Consider the following 24,492-nt stretch of genomic DNA (forward strand, 5'->3'; position numbering starts at 1 on the left):
CTGAACCAAACCTAGACGTCTATGATTGGTTCAGATCAAGGCCGGACCGAACTGCACCAAAATAAACATCCAAAAGACGTCGACGTCGGCCCATGCTTACTGAGGTGTAGCCTACAGTGTTGCCTGAAATTTAATGTTATGAATGCCCATCTACGTGGTAAGCCTATCGTTTATAAAACACCAAAACAAGACATCCAAAAGACGTCAGCTCTTGCTTACTTGGGTGTAGCCTACCATGTTGGCCCACAATGGAATTTTATGAATGCCCATCCATGTGGTTGGCCCACCATTTGTAAAACAGGCTGTTGCATTGGCTTTATTAGTCCTGATTCCTGTGACTAATCAATTTGGCTATTTAAGCTCTGAATATCAGCTACCCAACTTTACCAGGAGTTATTGTGAGCCTATTTGCAAAGTGTTTACACAGCGGAAATTGCAGAAGTATTTTCTTTTTCGCTATGATCAGCTTGTCAATAATTTACAGATACAAACTTGAAATCACTGATCATGACAATGGGGTAAAACTCCTGGACAACAGTTGTGATTGTCCATTCGATATTGTTAATTTTACTTTGACCTGTCCTGTTTTTAAGATATGTTGTTTGTTAACATGACACCGCATTTTTTATTTGATTGGTTAGGCTATTTGATCGGATGAAACCTGCATGATGTAAAAAGTGTCCATCTCATTACATTGTCATACATTGTATTATCTCCAGCCTGTAGGCTACAGAAAAGGCCACATACTCTTTCTACAGTATCCTATATTTGCTACATGATTTATGTTAGATGATTTTTTGGACAGAATGTTGGTGGAGCGCCACAGCGATGCGTCTCTCCAACAGCACTGCTTGTCACAGGGCAGCATCAACGCTCGCCTAAAAAGCCCTTATGCCACTGGTTGAAAGCAATTGTCATTGTTTTGGGGCAAAATTATGTGAGGTTTTATGTGTTGTTGTTGGAGTTGCTGCCTAATGAGCGGGCCGGCCGTGGGTTTCAAGGTCTGGTTGATTTAAAATTGTATGATATTTAGTGTCTGACATTAATTCCAGTTTGTCTACAAATTAATAAGTATTATGTTGGATTCCCATCTCCATCTCAACCCAAAATCTAAGTTAAAGAATAGGACAACATTTAGCAGACACTCTTATCCAGAGCAACTTACAGGAGTAATTATGATTAAGTGCCTTGCTCAAGGGTACATGGCAGATTTTTCACCTAGTCGCCTCTAGGATTTGAACCAGCAACCTTTCAGTTACTGGCCCAACGCTCTTAACTGCTAGGCTACCTGCCACCCTACGACTAAATCAAATCAAACTTTATTTAAAGTGCATTTAAAGTTTGATTTGATTTGATTTAACTTTAACTTAGATTTTTGGTTCAGATGGATACGTGAATCCAACATTTCAATTATTAATTTGTAGACAAACTGGAATTAAACTAGCCAAGCAGAAGATACATCTCCTTCAAATGTTGATACTTGGTTGGATGAGCATTTTCAATATTACTTTTGAAATACAATAAATAGCCTCTTAACTTGTCGACAAGTTAACTAATTATATGTCGGACTCACATCTCCAATTCAACCAAAAATAAAAGTACAAATATGGGATTAAGTCAGTGGCTCAGATGGAACTATCCATGCAGTAGATACATCTACTTTAAATGTTGATATTTGGTTGCGTTGTCAACCAAACACAATTCAATATTACTTATGTAATGAAGCAAATAGCCTCAAGTTAAGGCTATCTTACAAACTTAAAATGAGTAACACATCCATGGCCACATTTGTAGTTTTTTATCATTTTTTATTATTAGGATCCCCACTAGCCGACGCCAGTGGCGACAGTTAGTCTAACCGGGGTCCAACATTACAGACAAAATACTTTACAATTTACATACAATTAAAAACATTAACATGTAGTGTGTGTGTGTGCATCTATCAGTTACACATATATGTCAGTACATACACACAACAACTAGGTCACAAGGGGGAGAGGCGTTGTGCCGTGAGGTGTTGCTTTATTTGTTTTTGGAACAAGGTTTACTGTTCACTTGCACTATTTAAGATGGAAGGGAGTTCCATGCACTCATGGCACTGTATAATACTGTACGTTTTCTTGAATTTGTTCTGGACCTGAGGACTGTGAAAAGACCCCTGGTGGCATGTCTGGTGGGGTAAATGTGTGTGTGTCAGTGCTGTGTGTAAGTTGACTATGCAAACTATTTGGAATTTCCAACACATGAATGTTTCTTATAAAAACAAGAAGTGACGCAGTCAGTCTCTCCTCAACTCTTAGCCAAGAGAGACTGGCATGCATAGTATTAATATTAGCCCTCTGATTACAATGAAGAGCAAGACGTGCCACTCTGTTCTGGGCCAGCTGCAGCTTAACTAGGTCTTTCTTTGCAGCACTTTACCATATGACTGGACAATAATCAAGATTTGATAAAACTAGAGCCTGCAGGACTTGCTTTGTGGAGTGTGGTGTCAAAAAAGCACAGCATCTATTTATTACAGACAGACTTCTCCCCATCTTTACAACCATTTAATCTATATGTCTTGACCATGACAGTTTGCAATCTAAGGTAACACCAAGTAATTTAGTCTCCTCAACTTGTTCAACAGCCACACCATTCATTATTAGATACAGCTGAGGTCTAAAACTTGATTTATCTCATCTTGATTATTGTCCAGAAGAATGGTGATGGCTGCCGTTTTACGGGCTCCTAACCAATTGTGCTATTTTTTGTGTGTTTTCGCTTTGTTTGTAACTTATTTTGTACATAACATTTATGCTACCGTCTCTTATGAGAAAAGAGCTTCTGGGTATCAGAACAGCGATTACTTCCATCGAACTGGACGAATAATTTTTCTTTAATGAGTCTGACGCGAAGGATATAATGTTACTCCCGGACAAGGCCTAAATCCCCGTCATTCGTGAAGAAAAGAAGGAGATACCGGGGCGCAGATCAGGGTACCTTGTGAGAATTTGTCGGCATGTGGTTAACCCGCCTCAACCATCCATTCTATTGGCCAACGTGCAATCACTGGAGAATAAACTGGATGAGCTCCGTTCGAGACTATCCTACCAACGGGACATTAAAAACTGTAATATCTTATGTTTCACAGAGTCGTGGCTGAACGACGACAGGGATAATATACAGTTGGCTGGGTTTTCCGTGCATCGGCAGGATAGAACAGCTACGTCCGGTAAGAGGAGGGGTGGAGGTGTGTGTCTATTTGTCAATAACAGCTGGTGAGCGATGTCTAATATTAAGGTAGTCTCAAGGTATTGCTCGCCTGAGGTAGAGTACCTCATGATAAGCTGTGGACCACACTATCTACCAAGAGAGGTTTCATCTATATTTTTCATAGCCGTCTATTTATCACCACAAACCAACGCTGGCACTAAGACCACACTCAACGAGCTGAATAAAGCCATAAGCAAACAAGAAAATGCTCATCCAGAAGCGGCGTTTCTAGTGGCCGGGGACCTTAATGCAGGCAAACTTAAATCCAATTAACCTCATTTCTACCTACCTTTACTCCACACACAGAGACGTGTACAAAGCTCTCCCACGCCCTCCATTTGGCAAATCTGACCATAATTCTATCCTTCTGATTCCTGCTTACAAGCAAAAACTAAAGCAGGAAATACCAGTGACTCGCTCAATACGGAAGTGGTCAGATGACGCAGATGCCACGCTACAGGACTGTTTTGCTAGCACAGGCTGGAATATGTTCCGGGATTCATCCAATGGCATTGAGGAGTATACCACCTCAGTCACCGGCTTCATCAATAAGTGCATCAACAATGTCGTCCCCACAGTGACCGTACGTACATATCCCAACCAGAAGCCATGGATTACAGGCAACATCCGCACTGAGCAAAAGGCTAGAGCTGCCGCTTTCAAGGAGCGGGACACTAATCCGGACGCTTATAAGAAATCCTGCTATGCCCTCAGACGAACCATCAAACAGGCAATGCGTCAATACAGGACTAAGTTTGAATCCTACTACACCGGCACTGATGCTCGTCGTATGTGGCAGGGCTTGCAAACTATTATGGACTACAAAGGGAAACCCATCCGCAAGCTGCCCAGTGACGCGAGCCTACCAGACGGGCTAAATGCCTTTTACGCTCGCTTCGAAGCAAGCAACACTGAAGCATGCATGAGAGCACCAGCTGTTCCGGACGACTGTGTGATCACGCTCTCCGATGTGAGCAAGACCTTTAAACAAGTCAACATTCACAAGGTCACGGGGCCAGTCGAATTACCAGGATGTGTACTCAGAGCATGCGCGCGGGGCTAGATGGATTACCAGGATGTGTACTCAGAGCATGTGTGGACCAACTGGCAAGTGTCTTCACTGATATTTTCAACCTCTCCCTGACCGAGTCTGTAATACCTACATGTTTCAAGCAGATCACCATAGTCCCTGTGCCCAAGAAAGCGAAGGAAACCTGCCTAAATGACTACCGCCCCATAGCACTCACGTCGGTAGACATGAAGTGCTTTGAAAGGTCATGGCTCACATCAACACCATCATCCCAGAAACCCTAGACCCACTCCAATTCGCATACCGCCCCAACAGATCCACAGATGACACAATCTCAATCGCACTCCACACTGCCCTTTCCCACCTGGACAAAAGGAACACCTATGTGAGAATGTTGTTCATTGACTACAGCTCAGCTTTCAACACCATAGTGCCCAGAAAGCTCATCACTAAGCTAAGGACCCTGGGACTAAACACCTCCCTCTGCAACTGGATCCTGGACTTCCTGACGGGCCGCCCCCAGGTGGTAAGGGTAGGCAACAACACGTCTGCCACGATGATCCTCAACATGGGGGCCCCTCAGGGGTTTGTGCTTAGTCCCTGTTCACCCACAACTGCGTGGCCAAGCACGACTCCAACACCATCATTAAGTTTGCTGACGACACAATGGTGGTGACCCAAATTAAAAAATTTAAAGGCAATGCTACCAAATACTAATTGAGTGTATGTAAACTTCTGACCCACTGGGAATGTGATGAAAGAAATAAAACCTGAAATAAATCATTCTCTCTACTATTATTCTGACATTTCCCATTCTTAAAATAAAGTGGTCATCCTAACTGACCTAAGAAAGGGAATTTTACTAGGATTAAATGTCAGGAATTGTGAAGAACTGAGTTTAAATGTCTTTGGCTAAGGTGTATGTAAACTCACGACTTCAACTGTACATTCTATTTTAGGCCCAGCTTTTGGAACTCTTTGTGATCACTGCATCCAATGGGTACGGATATACAGTGGGGAAAAAAGTATTTAGTCAGCCACCAATTGTGCAAGTTCTCCCACTTAAAAATATGAGATAATTTTCATCATAGGTACACGTCAACTATGACAGACAAATTGAGAAAAACAAATCCAGAAAATCACATTGTAGGATTTTTAATGAATTTATTTGCAAATTATGGTGGAAAATAAGTATTTGGTCACCTACAAACAAGCAAGATTTCTGGCTCTCACAGACTGCTCTGTCCTCCACTCGTTACCTGTATTAATGGCACCTGTTTGAACTTGTTATCAGTATTAAAGACACCTGTCCACAACCTCAACAGTCACACTCCAAACTCCACTATGGCCAAGACCAAAGAGCTGTCAAAGGACACCAGAAACAAAATTGTAGACCTGCACCAGGCTGGGAAGACTGAATCTGCAATAGGTAAGCAGCTTGGTTTGAAGAAATCAACTGTGGGAGCAATTATTAGGAAATGGAAGACATACAAGACCACTGATAATCTCCCTCAATCTGGGGCTCCACGCAAGATCTCACCCCGTGGGGTCAAAATGATCACAAGAACGGTGAGCAAAAATCCCAGAACCACAGGGGGGACCTAGTGAATGACCTGCAGAGAGCTGGGACCAAAGTAACAAAGCCTACCATCAGTAACACACTACGCCGCCAGGGACTCAAATCCTGCAGTGCCAGACATGTCCCCCTGCTTAAGCCAGTACATGTCCAGGCCCGTCTGAAGTTTGCTAGAGTGCATTTGGATGATCCAGAGGAGGATTGGGAGAATGTCATATGGTCAGATGAAACCAAAATATAACTTTTTGGTAAAAACTCAACTCGTCGTGTTTGGAGGACAAAGAATGCTGAGTTGCATCCAAAGAACACCATACCTACTGTGAAGCATGGGGGTGGAAACATCATGCTTTGGGGCTGTTTTTCTGCAAAGGGACCAGGACGACTGATCCGTGTAAAGGAAAGAATGAATGGAGCCATGTATCGTGAGATTTTGAGTGAAAACCTCCTTCCATCAGCAAGGGCATTGAAGATGAAACGTGGCTGGGTCTTTCAGCATGACAATGATCCCAAACACACCGCCCGGGCAACGAAGGAGTGGCTTCGTAAGAAGCATTTCAAGGTCCTGGAGTGGCCTAGCCAGTCTCCAGATCTCAACCCCATAGAAAGTCTTTGGAGGGAGTTGAAAGTCCGTGTTGCCCAGCGACAGCCCCAAAACATCACTGCTCTAGAGGAGATCTGCATGGAGGAATGGGCCAAAATACCAGCAACAGTGTGTGAAAACCTTGTGAAGACTTACAGAAAACGTTTGACCTGTGTTATTGTCAGAGCTGGCGTAGGGGTGGTGTGGAAATCAGATGCAGGATGCAGAAGTAGTCCAAAAATACTTTTATAAAGTCCACAGAATGAACGGCTACAAACAGAGCCGGAGGCACAAGAAAAATAACGCACTCAGCGTAATAAACCAAACACGCACAATAGTGCGGACTCTCTACAGAAATAGAGCATAAACTTGAAATGGAAACACCTGCTGACAATGAACAACTACACACAACCACAAGACAGAAACAACGAGAACTTAAAGGACACATAATCAAGACAAAATGAGAAACAGGTGTACCAAAACAGACCAAACCAAACGAACACAGAAACAACGAACGGTGGCAGCTAGTACTCCGGGGACGACGACCGCCGAAGCCTGCCCGAACAAGGAGAAGGAGCAGCCTCGGCAGAAACCGTGACAGTACCCCCCCCTTGACGCGCGGCTCCAGCCGTGCGCCGACCCCGGCCTCGGGGACGGCCAGGAGGACGCGGAGCAGGGCGCGTGGGATGACCACGATGGAACTCAGTCAGAAGAGACGGGTCTAAGATATCTCTCCTCGGCACCCAGCACCGCTCCTCCGGACCGTACCCCTCCCACTCCACGAGATATTGGAGACCCCCCATCCGGCGTCTCGAATCCAGGATGGACCGAACTGTGTACGCCGGAGCCCCCTCGATGTCCAGCGGGGGCGGAGGAGTCTCTGCTATCTCACAGTCCTGGAGTGGACCAGCTACCACCGGCCTGAGGAGAGACACATGGAACGAGGGGTTAATATTCTTATAATCAATAGGAAGTTGTAATCTGTAACACACCTCGTTCAACCTCCTCAGGACTTTAAAAGGCCCCACAAACCGCCGACCCAGCTTCCGGCAGGGCAGGCGGAGGGGCAGGTTTCTGGTCGAGAGCCAGACTCGATCTCCCGGTGCGTACACCGGTCCCTCACTGCGGTGGAGATCGGCGCTCGCCTTGTGTCGACGGATGGCCCGCTGCAGATGTACGTGAGCAGCGTTCCATGTCTCCTCCGAGCGCCGCACCCACTCATCCACCGCAGGAGCCTCGATCTGGCTCTGATGCCAAGGTGCCAGAGCCGGCTGGTACCCTAGTACACATTGGAAAGGAGTGAGTCTGGTGGAGGAGTGGCGAAGGGAGTTCTGGGCCATCTCGGCCCAGGGAACATACCTCGCCCACTCCTCCGGCCGGCCCTGGCAATACGACCTCAGAAACCTACCCACATCCTGGTTTACCCGTTCAACCTGCCCATTGCTCTCCGGGTGGTACCCTGAGGTAAGGCTCACCGAGACCCCCAAGCGCTCCATGAACGCTCTCCAGACTCGAGAGGTAAACTGGGGGCCTCGATCAGACACTATATCCTCGGGTACCCCGTAATGCCGGAAGACGTGAGTAAATAGTGCCTCAGCGGTCTGTAGGGCAGTGGGGAGACCCGGCATGGGAAGGAGACGACAGGCCTTCGAGAACCGATCCACAACGACCAGGATGGTGGTATTTCCCTGGGAGGGGGGAAGGTCAGTAACGAAATCCACTGAGAGGTGAGACCAGGGTCGTTGTGGAACGGGCAGGGGTTGTAGCTTACCCCGGGGCAGGTGTCTGGGTGCCTTACACTGGGCACACACCGAGCAGGAGGAAACATAAACCCTCACATCCCTGGCTAACGTTGGCCACCAGTACTTAGTGCTAAGGCAGTGCACCGTCCGGCCAATCCCTGGATGTCCAGAGGAGGGTGACGTGTGAGCCCAATATATAAGTCGATCCCAAACCTCGAGCGGAACGTACGTCCGACCCACAGGACACTGTGGAGGGCTAGGATCGGTACGCAACGCCCGCTCGATTTCGGAATCGACCTCCCACACCACCGGTGCCACCAGGCAAGACGGCGGGAGTATGGGCGTGGGCTCAACGGACCTCTCCTCCGTGTCATACCGCCGGGACAGGGCATCTGCCTTACCGTTCTGGGACCCAGGGATGTACGTGATCTTAAAAACGAACCGGGCCAGAAACATGTTCCACCTAGCCTGGCGAGGGTTCAGTCTCCTAGCTGCCCGGATGTACTCCAGGTTTCGGTGGTCAGTCAAAATGAGGAAAGGGTGTTGAGCCCCCTCAAGCCAATGCCTCCACACCTTTAGGGCCTGGACCACGGCTAGCAACTCCCTGTCCCCCACATCATAATTTCGCTCCGCCGGACTGAGCTTTTTAGAGTAAAAAGCACAGGGGCGGAGTTTCGGTGGCGTGCCAGACCGTTGCGAGAGCACGGCCCCTATACCGGCTTCAGACGCATCTACCTCGACCTGGAATGGTAGCGCGGGATCCGGATGCGCCAGCACCGGCGCCGAGGTAAACAGGTCCTTCAGTCTCCCAAAAGCCCTATCAGCCTTAGCAGACCACTGCAAGCGCACCGGACCTCCCTTTAGAAGAGACGTTATGGGAGCTGCCACCTGTCCAAAACCCCGGATAAACCTCCTGTAGTAATTCGCAAAGCCCAAGAACCACTGCACCTCTTTAACAGTGGTTGGAGTTTGCCAATTACGCACGGCCGACACACGGTCAACCTCCATCTTTACCCCTGACGCAGACAACTGTTAACCCAAAAAGGAGACAGACTCCTGGAAAAACAGAAATTTCTCTGCCTTGACATATAGGTCATGCTCCAACAATCTCCTCAACACTCGGCGCACCAGGGCTACATGCTCGGCTCGGGTAGAAGAATACAACAGAATGTCGTCAATGTACACGACCACTCCTTGCCCCTGCATATCCCGGAAGATCTCATCTACGAAGGACTGGAAGACTGAAGGAGCATTCATTAACCCGTATGGCATGACGAGATGCTCGTAATGACCCGAGGTGGTACTAAATGCTGTCTTCCATTCGTCTCCCTCCCTAATACGCACCAAGTTGTATGCGCTCCTGAGGTCCAATTTTGTGAAGAACCGCGCCCTGTGTAAAGACTCCGTCATAGTCGCAATCAGAGGGAGTGGATAACTGTATTTCACAGTAATCTGATTGAGACTGCGGTAATCAATACACGGGCGCAAACCTCCATCCTTTTTCTTCACAAAAAAGAAACTCGAGGACGCAGGGGAAGTGGAGGGCCGTATGTATCCCTGTCTCAGAGACTCGGCTATGTAAGTCTCCATAGCTCTCTTCTCCTCTTGAGACAAAGGATACACATGGGTCCGCGGAAGCGCAGCTCCTACCTGGAGGTCTATCGCACAATCCCCCTGTCTATGTGGTGGCAATTGCGTCGCCTTCGCCTTACTAAACACAAGTGCTAAATCCTCATACTCGGGGGGAATGTGCAATGCGGGCACTTGGTTTGGACTCTCCACCGAGGTCGCCCCTACGGAAACGCCCAGACATCGCCCTACACACTGGGCAGACCACTCCTTAAGAGCCCTCTGTTGCCACGAAATAGAGGGATTATGGGTAATCAACCAGGGAAGCCCCAGCACCACCGGATACGCAGGAGAGTCAATAAGATATAGCTGTATAGTCTCCTCATGACCCTCCTGCGTCACCATCCTAAGTGGAGCTGTGACCTCCCTAATCAACCCCGATCCCAACGGACGGCTATCTAGAGCATGTACAGGGAAAGGATTGTTGACAGGAATGAGGGGAATCCCTAACTCTGCACAAAATCTCCGATCTATAAAATTCCCAGCTGCGCCTGAATCTACTAGCGCCTTATGCTGGGAACGAGGTGCAACCTGTGGGAAGCAAACAGGTATGGTTAGGTGCACAACAGAGAGCTCTGGGTAAGTGGGGCGCCTACTCACCTGGAAGGACTCCCCAGTGCGTGGCCTGCCGTCTCGTCCCCTAGGAGACCCCCCCCAGCACCTGGCCGCAGTGTGTCCTCCACGGCCACAGTTGGTACAGGGGTTGGTCCCCCTGGGGCTCCTTCTCCTCTCCTCTCTAGCGCCAGCACCCCCGAGCTCCATAGGACTAGGCTCGGAGGTGCTGGAGGGTGGAATGGACGACCCCCACTCAGGACGTCCAAGGGTGGCCAGCAGGGTGTCTAGGCGAATGGCCATATCCACCAACTGGTCAAACGTGAGGGTGGTGTCCCTGCAGGCCAACTCACGACGGACGTCCTCCCGTAGGCTGCAGCGGAAGTGGTCTATGAGGGCCTGCTCATTCCCCCCTGCGTCTGCCGCTAGAGTCCGGAACTCCAGTGCAAACTCCTGGGCGCTCCTCTTCCCCTGTCGGAGGTAGAATAGACGTTCTCCCGCCGCCTTCCCCTCAGGTGGATGGTTGAATACAGCCCTGAAGCGACGGGAGAACTCCGCATAGGTGATCGTCGCGGGGTCTATTCTCCTCCATTCGGCGTTGGCCCACTCCAACGCCTTGCCGGTGAGACAGGAGATGAGGGCGGAAACGCTCTCGTGTCCCGAGGGCACCGGGTGTACGGTAGCGAGGTAGAGTTCAACTTGTAGGAGGAAACCTTGACACCCGGCAGCGGTACCATCATACGCCCTCGGGAGCGAGAGCCGAATCCCACTGGGTTCCGGAGCGTGGACAAAGGGACTGACCGGTGCTGGTGGTAATGTGGGAGGAGGCGTGGGTGCCCAACTGGTCTCCAGGCGATGCAGGGTATTCATTACTCCCTGAAGAGCGTTGGTGATCTGGGCTATCCTGTCATCCTGTCCGCGGACGCGCTCCTCCCATGACTCGGTCGCTGCTGCTGCTCCTGCTGATTCCATGAGTGGTGTGTAGTTCTGTCAGAGCTGGCGTAGGGGTGGTGTGGAAATCAGATGCAGGATGCAGAAGTAGTCCAAAAATACTTTAATAAAGTCCACAGAATGAACAGCTACAAACAGAGCCGGAGGCACAAGAAAAATAACGCACTCAGCGTAATAAACCAAACACGCACAATAGTGCGGACTCTCTACAGAAATAGAGCATAAACTTGAAATGGAAACACCTGCTGACAATGAACAACTACACACAACCACAAGACAGAAACAACGAGAACTTAAAGGACACATAATCAAGACAAAATGAGAAACAGGTGTACTAAAACAGACCAAACCAAACAAACACAGAAACAACGAACGGTGGCAGCTAGTACTCCGGGGACGACGACCGCCCAAGCCTGCCCGAACAAGGAGAAGGAGCAGCCTCGGCAGAAACCGTGACAGTCATTGCCAACAAAGGGTATATAACAAAGTATTGAGAAACTTTTGTTATTGACCAAATACTTATTTTCCACCATAATTTGCAAATAAATTCATTAAAAATCCTACAATGTGATTTTCTGGATTTTTTTTCCTCATTTTGTCTGTCATAGTTGCCGTGTACCTATGATGAAAATTACAGGCCTCTCTCATCTTTTTAAGTGGGAGAACTTGCACAATTGGTGGCTGACTAAATACTTGTTTTCCCCACTGTAGCTTTAGAACAAAGTTTTACAGTATTAGTAAAAATGTGACCGACCAGCTCGATTCGGTCTTATGTAGCAACATTTGAAATTGTGCTTTTTACATTGGATAAAAGTAGAGACTCAGAGCTAGAAAAATGATATATCACACAATACAGTTGAGGAACAATGGGAAAGTAATTCTGCTTTGAAAGTTGATAAACTTGTAACCTCACTTTTGAGAAAATGGCCCTTGAATGTTTTGGTACCTACTGGAGAGCTCTTCTTTGTCTACATCCATTCAGCATCATTCACAACCTTTTAAGCTTTAGCCCCACCCATCTCTTTAAGGATTCACATCTGAGGCTATGTACTAAACAACCAAAGATTTCAAGACTAAAGCATGGTTTATACTACGGGTGTGTTCGTAAACTTAATCTGGAGTGCTAGAGTGTGCTCTGGGTGTTTGTAAACTCAGAGCGTTGTCAGATTGGCCATTCGTAAATTCAGAGCGTTTTGTTCTTGGAGCGCACACTGGACGCTCTGGCCGAAAAGTAGGGTTGATCTGAGCGTTCTGACCTAACAACAGCAGTCAAGCTAACTGGCTAATGTTGGATAGCTTGTGAGCTACTTTCAGACACAAATGACAGCTCATTCTGACCATTTTACTCGCCCTAGCAGAGCTGGTTAGGCTGTTTTTATGTTATCCAAAGCGTTGGTGACTGCAATTGTGCTGCTGGCAACAATTTAATTACACATTTTTTGCCAACATTTTTTTACTGACACAGGCCATATTCAATGGGTGTTGAGCATTCCTAAATTCGTCAGCGAATTTACCAGCTACGTCTATTGACAGTTTTCGCAGTGACATCATAAACATTCTATTGAAATAGTTACTTGCATAGTGGTGTCTTTTGTTTAGACATGTAGCTAGCTAGCTAAACAATGAACCATAATCCCAACTCATAATGTTACTACCCTGCATGAATCTGCAGGTACCTAACCAGCCAGGTTCAATGTTAGCTAGCTAACATTAGGGTATAATTAGCAATGTGAATGGCTCTGCGATACGAATAATATTACTACACAGATCAAACACGTAATGTTAGCTAGCTAGCCAGCCAGCTAACGTTAGCTAGCTAGCTAACAGTACACTTTAACTTGAAATGAAAACAACTTTCTGACAAAATTAGAAATGTGTAATATCTGAAAATGTAGCTAGCTAGACTCTCTTACCCGTATACATGGATGGACGCTTCTCCCTCTCTGTCACGGATGCCATAGTTGCCCTTAGTTTGAAGATGTAATCCAGAGCCTTCTGTGTGTTCTCTTTTCGACTCCGTCTGCATATTTGCAATCATACGCCAGAATTTTCTCCATCTCCTTAGCTATCCTACTCTAATTCCACTGATTCCAACTCAGTCCTCCAGAAAGTGGAGCATTTTGATAAAAATAAAAGCTTATGTTCAAATGGCACCCCTGTGAAGTAGTGACAAACGACATACGCCTAGTTTCCTGAAACGAGTCACAAATGTGATCAATACATGTGGATGATCTTGTTCCTGTAGTGTTTGTAAACACTCTCGTAGGTTGATTAATAACCTGAACCAGATTGCAGGTACTGTTTACAGTGAGAAGCTTCCTCTTGAGCGGACAGGTTGATGAAAACCAGTCAAAGTAGACCTCTCTGTTTACGTACAGTACCGGTCAAAAGTTTGGACACACCTACTCATTCCAGGGTTTTTCTTTATTTTTACTATTTTTTACATTGTAGAATAATAGTGAAGACATCAAAACTATGAAATAACACATATGGAATCTTGTAGTAACCAAAAAAGTGTTAAACAACTCAAAATATAAGGCCACCCTTTGCCTTGATGACAGCTTTGCATACTATAGGCATTCTCTCAACCAGATTCATGAGGTAGTCACCTGGAATGCATTTCAATTAACAGGTGTACCTTGTTAAAAGTTAATTTGTGGAATTTCTTTCCTTTTTAATGTGTTTGAGCCAATCAGTTGTGCTGTGACAAGGTAGCGGGGGAGGGTATACAGAATATAGCCCTATTTGGTGAAAGACCAAGTCCATATTATGGCAAGAACAGCTCAAATAAGCAAAGAGAAATGACAGTCCATCTTTACTTTAAGACATGAAGGTCAGTCAATACGGAAAATGTGAAGACCTTTGCAAGTTTCTTCGAGTGCAGTCGCAAAAACCATAAAGCGCTATGATGAACTGGCTCTCATGAGGACCACCACAGGAAAGGAAGACCCAGAGTTACCTCTGCTGCAGAGGAGAAGTTCATTAGAGTTACCAGCCTGTCATGACTTCCTCCGAAGCTGCCTTCTCTCCTTGTTCGGGCAGGCTTCGGCGTTCGTCGTCACAGGCCTTCTAGCCACTGCCGCTCCGCTCCGCATCTCATCATTCCATTTGTTTTGTCTTGTTTATTACACACACCTGGTTCATATCCCCTCATCATTACCTGTATTTGTGTTCCCTCTGCCCCCTTGTCTTTGTGTGTGATTGTTTATTGTGAGGTTAGTGAAGCTCGGTGGAGCTCCTAGTATTTTGTATCGCCGGGATATTTCCCTGTGTGCCTTGTTGCTTCCAGTGTGCCTGTTTTGCACACTGGAGTGTTTTGACACATTACTGTGTAACTCTGTGTTCCGGAATAAATCCTGTTATTTTGTGATTTACCCTCCTGCGCCTGACTCTTTCGAAATCATCCATCACATGGCCTCAGAAATTGCACCCCAAATAAGTGCTTCACATAGTTCAAGTAACAGACACATCTCAACATCAACTGTTCAGAGGAGACTGCGTGAATCAAGCCTTCATGGTCGAATTGCTGCAAAGAAACCACTACTAAAGGACACCAATAATAAGAAGAGACTTGCTTGGGCCAAGAAACACAAGCAATGGACATTAGACCGGTGGAAATGTGTCCTTTGGTCCGGAGTCCAAATTTGAGATTTCTGGTTCCAACCGCTGTGTCTTTGTGAGACGCAATGTAGGTGAACGGATGATCTCCGCGTGTGTAGTTCCCACCGTGAAGCACGGAGGAGGAGGTGTGATGGTGTGGGGGTGCTTTGCTGGTGACACTGTCTGTGATTTATTTAGATTTCAAGGCACACTTAACCAGCATGGCTGCATTCTGCAGCGATACGCCATCCCATCTGGTTTGGGCTTAGTGGGACAATCATTTGTTTTTCAACAGGACAATGACCCAACACACCACCAGGCTGTGTAAGGGCTATTTGACCAAGAAGGAGAGTGATGGAGTGCTGTATCAGATGACCTGGCCTCCACAATCACCCGACCTCCATCAAGACTGTTGGAAACTCCATCAAGACTGTTGGAAAAGCATTCCAGGTGTAGCTGGTTGAGAGAATGCCAAGAGTGTCCAAAGCTGTCATCAAGCACAAGGGTGGCTACTTTGAAGAATCTCAAATATAAAATATATTTTGATTTGTTTAACACTTTTTTGGTTACTACATGATTCCTTATGTGTTATTTCATAGTTTTGATGTCTTCACTATTATTCTACAATGTAGAAAAGAGAAATCCTTGAATGAGTAGGTGTTCTAAAACTTTTGACCGGTAGTGTACATACACTATCAAGCATTTCACACATATTATTTAGATACTGACTGTTAGCACTTAGTGGCTTATAGCAACACCCCAAAATAAAACGTTTTATATGTGCCAAGTGAACATGCAACCACAACACTTCAATAACACTTGACATAAGATCTTCTCTAAGCATTACAGGGATATGGCTCTGAATATACAGTGGGGAAAAAAGTATTTAGTCAGCCACCAATTGTGTAATTTTCATCATAGGTACACGTCAACTATGACAGACAAAATGAGAAAAAAAAATCCAGAAAATCACATTATAGGATTTTTTATGAATTTATTTGCAAATTATGGTGGAAAATAAGTATTTGGTCAATAACAAAAGTTTCTCAATACTTTGTTATATACCCTTTGTTGGCAATGACACAGGTCAAACGTTTTCTGTAAGTCTTCACAAGGTTTTCACACACTGTTGCTGGTATTTTGGCCCATTCCTCCATGCAGATCTTCTCTAGAGCAGTGATGTTTTGGGGCTGTCGCTGGGCAACACGGACTTTCAACTCCCTCCAAAGACTTTCTATGGGGTTGAGATCTGGAGACTGGCTAGGCCACTCCAGGACCTTGAAATGCTTCTTACGAAGCCACTCCTTCGTTGCCCGGGCGGTGTGTTTGGGATCATTGTCATGCTGAAAGACCCAGCCACGTTTCATCTTCAATGCCCTTGCTGATGGAAGGAGGTTTTCACTCAAAATCTCACGATACATGGCCCCATTCATTCTTTCCTTTACACGGATCAGTCGTCCTGGTCCCTTTGCAGAAAAACAGCCCCAAAGCATGATGTTTCCACCCCCATGCTTCACAGTAGGTATGGTTTTCTTTGGATGCAACTCAGCATTCTTTGTCCTCCAAACACGACGAGTTGAGTTTTTACCAAAAAGTTCTATTTTGGTTTCATCTGACCATATGACATTCTCCCAATCCTCTTCTGGATCATCCAAATGCACTCTAGCAAACTTCAGACGGGCCTGGACATGTACTGGCTTAAGCAGGGGGACACGTCTGGCACTGCAGGATTTGAGTCCCTGGCGGCGTAGTGTGTTACTGATGGTAGGCTTTGTTACTTTGGTCCCAGCTCTCTGCAGGTCATTCACTAGGTCCCCCCGTGTGGTTCTGGGATTTTTGCTCACCGTTCTTGTGATCATTTTGACCCCACGTGGTGAGATCTTGCGTGGAGCCCCAGATCGAGGGAGATTATCAGTGGTCTTGTATGTCTTCCATTTCCTAATAATTGCTCCCACAGTTGATTTCTTCAAACCAAGCTTCTTACCTATTGCAGATGCAGTCTTCCCAGCCTGGTGCAGGTCTACAATTTTGTTTCTGGTGTCCTTTGACAGCTCTTTGGTCTTGGCCATAGTGGAGTTTGGAGTGTGACTGTTTGAGGTTGTGGACAGGTGTCTTTTATACTGATAACAAGTTCAAACAGGTGCCATTAATACAGGTAACGAGTGGAGGACAGAGGAGCCTCTTAAAGAAGAAGTTACAGCTCTGTGAGAGCCAGAAATCTTGCTTGTTTGTAGGTGACCAAATACTTATTTTCCACCATAATTTTCAAATAAATTCATTAAAAATCCTACAATGTGATTTTCTGGGGAAAAAAATCTCAATTTGTCTGTCATTGTTGACGTGTACCTATGATGAAAATTACAGGCCTCTCTCATCTTTTTAAGTGGGAGAACTTGCACAATTGGTGGCTGACGAAATACTTTTTTTCCCCACTGTATACAGCAACACCTCCACCATAAGCATTCCTGTCTCTTCTATAATAATATAATAATGTGCCATTTAGCAGACGCTTTTATCCAAAGCGACTTACAGTCATGTGTGCATACATTTTTACGTATGGGTGGTCCCGGGGATCGAACCCACTACCCTGGCGTTACAAGCGCCATGCTCTACCAATTGAGCTACAGAGATGTTATATCGTTGTATTGCTCCTGCTGTATCATCAAATGAACTATATACTGTAAGTGAGTCTCAGAAATGGCTAATGTATGAATGTTATCTGATATTAGCAAGTTATTGATATCATTAACCTTATTTCTAAGGCTACATATATTAATATGAGCTATTTTCAGCCCTTTCCTGGGTAGCTTATCAGAGATAGACATAATATGGAAAAGAGCAAACAAAGGAAGAGAAAAAAATATACATTCAGCAGTCCATTAATCAGTTGGTGTGTGTAAGTGTGTGTGTGTGCTGTGGGGTTGAAGCTATGAACCAATAGGCTTGGCTCTCTCATCCCGCCCAGGCTTTTGGGAGGGAGAGTGGATAATGAGCCTGTCATAGCGGATGTAAGCAATGTCCCCCCGCGCTCTGGCAGCTTTCATGGCTGGGATAAGATCTTCCCTCTTCTGGCACACAGCTTCAGGATAGACCTCGTTGAGGAAGATGTACGTTCCTCCCAAGTTCTTGGCTCTTTCCAGAACAGCTACCTTTTACTTGAACCTCAGGAACTTGACCACTATCGGCCTGGGCCTGTCACCTGGGCAGGTGGTTGTTTTTCCAGTCCTGTGGGCACGCTCCCCTTCAATCTTCCTGTGGTCCATCTTCCATTTCCCTCAATTTGTCCTCAGACTCTGTCCAGGTCTCATGTGGAGATTCTGCAATTCCGTCCACAACCATGTTGTTCCGCCTTGATCCTGTAACTATAAATGTCTTCTTATGTAATCATATAAAGTGTGCATGTTCAAGATAGCATGCAGAGGTCATCGCAGGTCTGTGGAGAGCGTGCTGCTGATCCAGTTTCTGCTGTTTTGCCTATAGCTATGGAACCCTGACCAGTTCACCGGATGTGCTACCTTGTCGTGCTGCTGCTCCAGTTTCAACTGTTCTGCCTGTGGCTATGGAACCCTGACTTGTTCACCGAACATGCTAACTTGTCCTGGACCTGCTGTTTTTGACCCTCTCTCTCCCTCTCCCTCTCCCTCTCTCTCACGCTCTCTCTCTCTCTCTCTCCCTCCCTCTCTACCACACCTGCTGTCTCGACCTCTGAATTCTCGGCTATGAAAAGCCAACTGACATTTACTCCTGAGGTGCTGACCTGTTGCACCCTCTACAACCACTGTGATTATTATTTGACCCTGCTGGTCACAAACATTTGAACATCTTGAAGAACGATCTGGCCTTAATGGCCATGTACTCGTATAATCTCCACCCAGCACAGCCAGAAGAGGACTGGCCACCCCTCAGAGCCTGGTTCCTCTCTAGGTTTCTTCCTAGGTTCTTGCCTTTGTAGAGAGTTTTCCATAGCCACCATGCTTCTACATCTGCATTGCTTGCTGTTTGGTGTTTTAGGCTGGGTTTATGTATAAGCACTTTGTGACATCTGCTGATGTAAAAAGGGCTTTATAAATACATTTGATTGATTGATTGATTGATTAATTGATCTTCACAATTGCTGAAATAATCTGTGCAGAATCTCGAATGGCATTGATCACTTGCACCATGTACTTTTAATGTAATTTCAACTGCAATCCAGGTCATTTGGTTCTGCTATTAGATGAAGCACAGGGATAACACATTAATCTGTTGTTTAAATAAACAAGTATCTGACATTGTATTCCCATTTCTACGTTGCTGTGCTTTTAAATGGTTGAAAGCACAGTGATAGACATTTGGGTGACAACTAAACCAAAAATCAGACATTGTTTTTCCATTGGAATTTGGTTGTGCTTTTAGATGGTCGAAGGCATAGTGATAACACATTGGAAATGTAACTAACTTTTGGCTGTCTTTTTGAGTGGGTGACAGGCAAGTGCACAGATAGGGCTCTACCTGTGCAGAGCACATGCCCCTTTGCCCTTCCAGTCTCCAAATTGCCCTTTTGGGTGGTGGTATAATTTCCCCCAAAAAGTACATTTTCTGTATACATTTTTTGCCATCGATGTTTGGAAACCACTGCCCACAAGTTGTCATCAAGTTCGCCACCCCCCACCCTGTCCGTTCGGTAGCCTGTTGATCTGCCATATACGGTTGTGCCTTTTTTTCCATTCTGCCCTGTACAGAGATTGCACACGCCTGGTATCCAAACATGCATGGCTTGAGCGATGCGGTCACCGGTCGAGTGTGTGTAGATAGCTATCTAATTTAAATATCAACAGTACTGCCACGGCAGCATAACATTTGATTAACACTTGATAACACTTGATTTAGCCTACATCATCATCAACATTTGGTCTGGTTGGCTGGTAGGCATAGCAGAGAGAGGCAGAAAGATAGTGAGGTAAATTACAATCAGTAAAAGAAATCGAGCTAGCTAACTAGCAGATTTACATCAATCATCAACATCAATGACCACCCTCTTTTCCCGATGTCAATCATGTCTTTAGGAGGCACTGTAACAAGCTTGATACAATTTGTGATGATGAGTGAGTGTGTTGTTGCAAAAATAAATAGGCCTATGCAAAAAAAAAAAGGTGCCCTTTTTTCATATTGAGCACCTGCCCTCTGAAACGCCCTGGTGTGTGAATATAGGTTGTAATTTCAAACAAATATTACCCAATTATCCTCGTTGAAATTACTTGGTGATGAATTGGTGTGCGCAGTGGGTGGTATCTCTGTTTCTTTAGGGTGAGTCACCATTACCTCAGATGATGATAATGATGATGACATGTTAACTGCATCTGGGTTTGTGTGGCCTTGGAATTCATTTTTCTGTAGACTCTAACAACACACACACTGCTCCCTAGTGCGGTGGGAGAGAAAACACCTCCTACTCAGGTATACAAATACCTGGTGGCATGACAACCCAACATGCTTTAACGCAATGAGAACACAGTTGTAAATGGCATCCAATGTCCTCACTGCCCGTTTCTACTAGGGATGGGAATTGCCAGGGACCTCACGATACGATATTATCATGATACTTAGGCCGAGATGATATGTATTGCGATTCTCACGATTCTATATGTATTTTGATTCGATACTGTGTTTTAATTGCGATTCGATGTTCCAAACATGTTGCTCGCTATACAGTGCATTCGGAAAGTATTCAGACCCCTTGACCTTTTCCATATTTTGTTACGTTACAGCCTTATTCTAAAATTTAAATCATAAATCTACACACAATATCCCATAATGACAAAGCAAAAACAGGTTTTTGACATTTTTGCAAATGTATTCAGATCCTTTGCTATGAGACTCGAAATAGAGCTCAGGTGCATCCTGTTTCCATTGATCATCCTTGAGATGTTTCTACAACTTGATTGGAGTCTACCTGTGGTAAATTCAATTGATTGGACATTATTTGGAAAGGCACACACCTGTCTATATAAAGTCCCACAGTTGACAGTGCATGTCAGAGCAAAAACCAAGCCATGACGTCGAAGGAATTGTCCGTAGAGCTCTGAGACAGGATTGTGTTGAGGCACAGATCTGGGGAAGGGTACCAAAAAATTTCTGCAGCATTGAAGGTCCCCAAGAACACAGTGGCCTCCATCATTCTTAAATGGAAACAGTTTGGAACCACCAAGACTCTTCCTAGAGCAGGCCGCCCAGCCAAACTGAGCAATCGGGGGAGAAGGGGGAGAAGGGCCTTGGTCAGGCAGGTGACCAAGAACTGGATGGTCACTCTGACAGAGCTCCAGAGTTCCTCTGTGGTGATGGGAGAACCTTCCAGAAGGACATCCATCTCTGCAGCACTCCACCAATCAGGCCTTTCTGGTAGAGTGGCCAGACAGAAGCCATTCCTCAGTAAAAGGCACATGACAGCCCGCTTGGAGTTTGCCAAAAGGCACCTAAAGGACTCTCAGACCATGAGAAATAAGATTATATGGTCTATAGAAACCAAGATTGAACTCTTTGACCTGAATGCCAAGCATCACATCTGGAGGAAACCTGGCACCATCCCTACGGTGAAGCATGGTGGTGGCAGCAACATGCTATGGGGATGTTTTTCAGTGGAAGAGACTGAGAGACTAGTCAGGATCGAGGGAAAGATGAATGTACAGAGAGATCCTTGATGAAAACCTGCTCCAGAGCGCTCAGGACCTCAGACTGGGGCAAAGGTTAACCTTCAAACTGGACAATGACCCTAACCACACAGCCAAGACAACGCAGGAGTGGCTTTGGGACAAGCCTCTGAATGTCCTTGAGTGGCCCAGCCAGAGCCCGGACTTGAACCCGATCGATCATCTCTGGAGAGACCAGTAAATAGCTGTGCAGCGACGCTCCCCATTCAACCTGACAGAGCTTGAGAGGATCTGCAGAGAAGAATGGGAGAAACTCCCCAAATACAGGTGTGCCAAGCTTGTAGTATCATACCCAAGAAGACTCGAGGCTGTAATCGCTGCCAAAGGTGCCTCAACAAAGTAATGAGTAAAGGGTCTGAACACTTACAGTTGAAGTCGGAAGTTTACATACACCCATTTGCGACCAAGCTTTAACTTCCTGACTGATGTCTTGAGATAATTTTCCTTCCTCATGATGCAATCTATTTTGTGAAGTGCACCAGTCCCTCCTGCAGCAAAGCACCCCCACAGCATGATGCTGCCACCCCCGTGCTTCACGGTTGGGATGGTGGTCTTCGGCTTGCAAGTACCCCCTTTTTCCTCCAAACATAACGATGGGCATTATGGCCAAACAGTTCTATTTTTGTTTCATCAGACCAGAGGACATTTCTCCCAAAAATACGATCTTTGTCCCCATGTGCAGTTGCAAACTGTAGTCTGGCTTTTTTATGGTGGTTTTGGAGCAGTGGCTTCTTCCTTGCTGAGCGGCCTTTCAGGTTATGTCGATATAAGACTCGTTTTACTGTGGATATGGATACTTTTGTACCTGTTACCTCCAGCATCTTCACAAGGTCCTTTGCTGTTGTTCTGGGATTGATTTGCACTTTTCACACCAAAGTACGTTCATCTCTAGGAGACAGAACGCATCTCCTTCCTGAGTGGTATGACAGCTGCGTTGTCCCATGGTGTTTATACTTGCGTACTATTGTTTGTACAGATGAACGTGGTACCTCCAGGCATTTGGAAATTGCTCCCAAGGATGAACCAGACTACAATTTTTTCTGAGGTCTTGGCTGATTTCTTTTGATTTTCCCATGATGTCAAGCGAAGAGGCACTGAGTTTGAAGGTAGGCCTTGAAATACATCCACAGGTACACCTCCAATTGACTCAAATTATGTCAATTAGCCTATCAGAAGCTTCTAAAGCCATGACATCATTTTCTGGAATTTTCCAAGCTGTTTAAAGGCACAGTCAACTTAGTGTATGTAAACTTCTGACCCACTGGAATTGTGATACAGTGAATTATAAGTGAAATAATCTGTCTGTAAACAATTTTTGGAATTAATTACTTTATGTCATGCACAAGGTAGATGTCCTAACTGACTTGCCAAAACTATAGTTTGTTAACAAGAACTTTGTGGAGTGGTTGAAAAACGAGTTTTAATGACTCCAACCTAAGTGTATGTAAACTTCCGACTTCAACTGTATACCCAACTAGCGCAAAAATAATATTGCACTATTGTCAAACCGATATGATACAATATATCATCAAAAATAATATCCCGATATGTAACTGTATCGATATTTTCCCCCATCACTAGTTTCTACCAACACACACACACACACACACACACACATACCTTACCTAGCCACCCTGCTCCAGAGTTGGGGACACACATGTCCATCTCAGCGCTGGGCAGGACGAACCCCACCACGAACACCTCCACCCCATCAGACATCAGCGCCATGCCCAGCACAAAGAACAGCTGCCACTGGAACCTGCCGTGGCCACACTCCTGCATGATCAGCTCATACTGCTGGGCCAGCTCCTCCTCGTCCGCCTGCCTCTCCTGCTCCAGGTCCTTACGGTCCCTCAGGCTGTCTGAGACAAGTTGACCCAGAGAATCATGCCCATCCCTAGGCTTCCTGTCAGCAGGCACCCCCTGATACTCCCCCTCATAGATCTCATCTTCATCATCGTGACCCTCCGTGGCATCACTGGCGTAGTCTTCCCCGTCTTCATCGTTGGCGGTGCGACCACCGGGGAAGTGGTCATTGCCGTCGGGCTGCGTGTAGGCGGAGCGTCCGTCATCATCGTCTTCATCCTCGTTCTGGAACTGGCTGTAGTTGTGTTGGGAGGAGTACTCGTCCGAAGCGCGGTTGACGACCTTGCTGAACTTCTTAGCGGCGTGGCGTTTGGCCTCCTTGGCGATGTCCTTGGCGCCCTTCACCAGTGACGTCCTGTTGTTGTACGACTCATCCATCTTGCTGACTCTGATTCTATCTACCTGTCTTTATTTGTCCTTTATCTAACCAGCTAGGTCAGTTGGGAACCAACGCTCATTGGCAAAAAGAACCGCCAAAAAGCTGACCTAAGAACTGCAGGGCAATTCAATTGCAGCAAATCACAGTAAGTTGGGAGATGGTTCAAATTATGCTAGTGTTGGCTAGGATCGCTAGCTGCTACTGCTGGTGTGAGGGAGAGCAGATCTCTATGGCAGTGGGATGGGAGCAGTCACAAGGTTGAGAGGTGAAGACAGCTGAGTTCCAGTAGGAGAGATCACCATCCACGCTGTCTTTAGGTCTGGTCACAGCTCATCTGTCTGTGGAGAGAGAGAAAGGCACAAAGAAATTAGCTTAATTTCATAAACGTGGTTAACAGTGAACCCATATAGCTCTGTTTTAACTTGACACCTTATTCTGGTCCAGCAGTGTTCAGGTTAATGTCCCATTTCAGTGTCAGTCCCTAAAGTCAGGTTCTCTGCAGAGTGGACTGTTTGTGCCTGTAGAGTTAGTGAGGAAGCCTTGAGGCCTTCAGTGTACTAGCTATAACTCTTCCTCAACATTATCAGGGGATCTGTCTGTGACATCAATGGAAGGAAATGAATGTAAAAGGCGGAAACAAGGGACA

General features: G+C 46.0%; 1 protein-coding gene across 1 annotated transcript in view; it reads right to left on the reverse strand.

Moving 5' to 3' along the window:
* The window catches only part of LOC311100256 (synaptic vesicle glycoprotein 2C-like), a gene marked incomplete at both ends in the record, with an annotated part of 52,953 nt that extends 29,108 nt beyond the window's left edge, over window positions 1-23,845 (reverse strand). Inside the window, one exon of the mRNA XM_084141099.1 lies at window positions 23,227-23,845. Coding sequence (XP_083997225.1) covers window positions 23,227-23,845 — 619 coding nt within the window. The remainder of the gene's footprint in view (window positions 1-23,226) is intronic.
* Window positions 23,846-24,492: the final 647 nt, after the last annotated feature.

This window comes from Coregonus lavaretus (genome assembly GCF_964263955.1).
Source record: "Coregonus lavaretus genome assembly, chromosome: 24".
NCBI lineage: Eukaryota > Metazoa > Chordata > Actinopteri > Salmoniformes > Salmonidae > Coregonus > Coregonus lavaretus.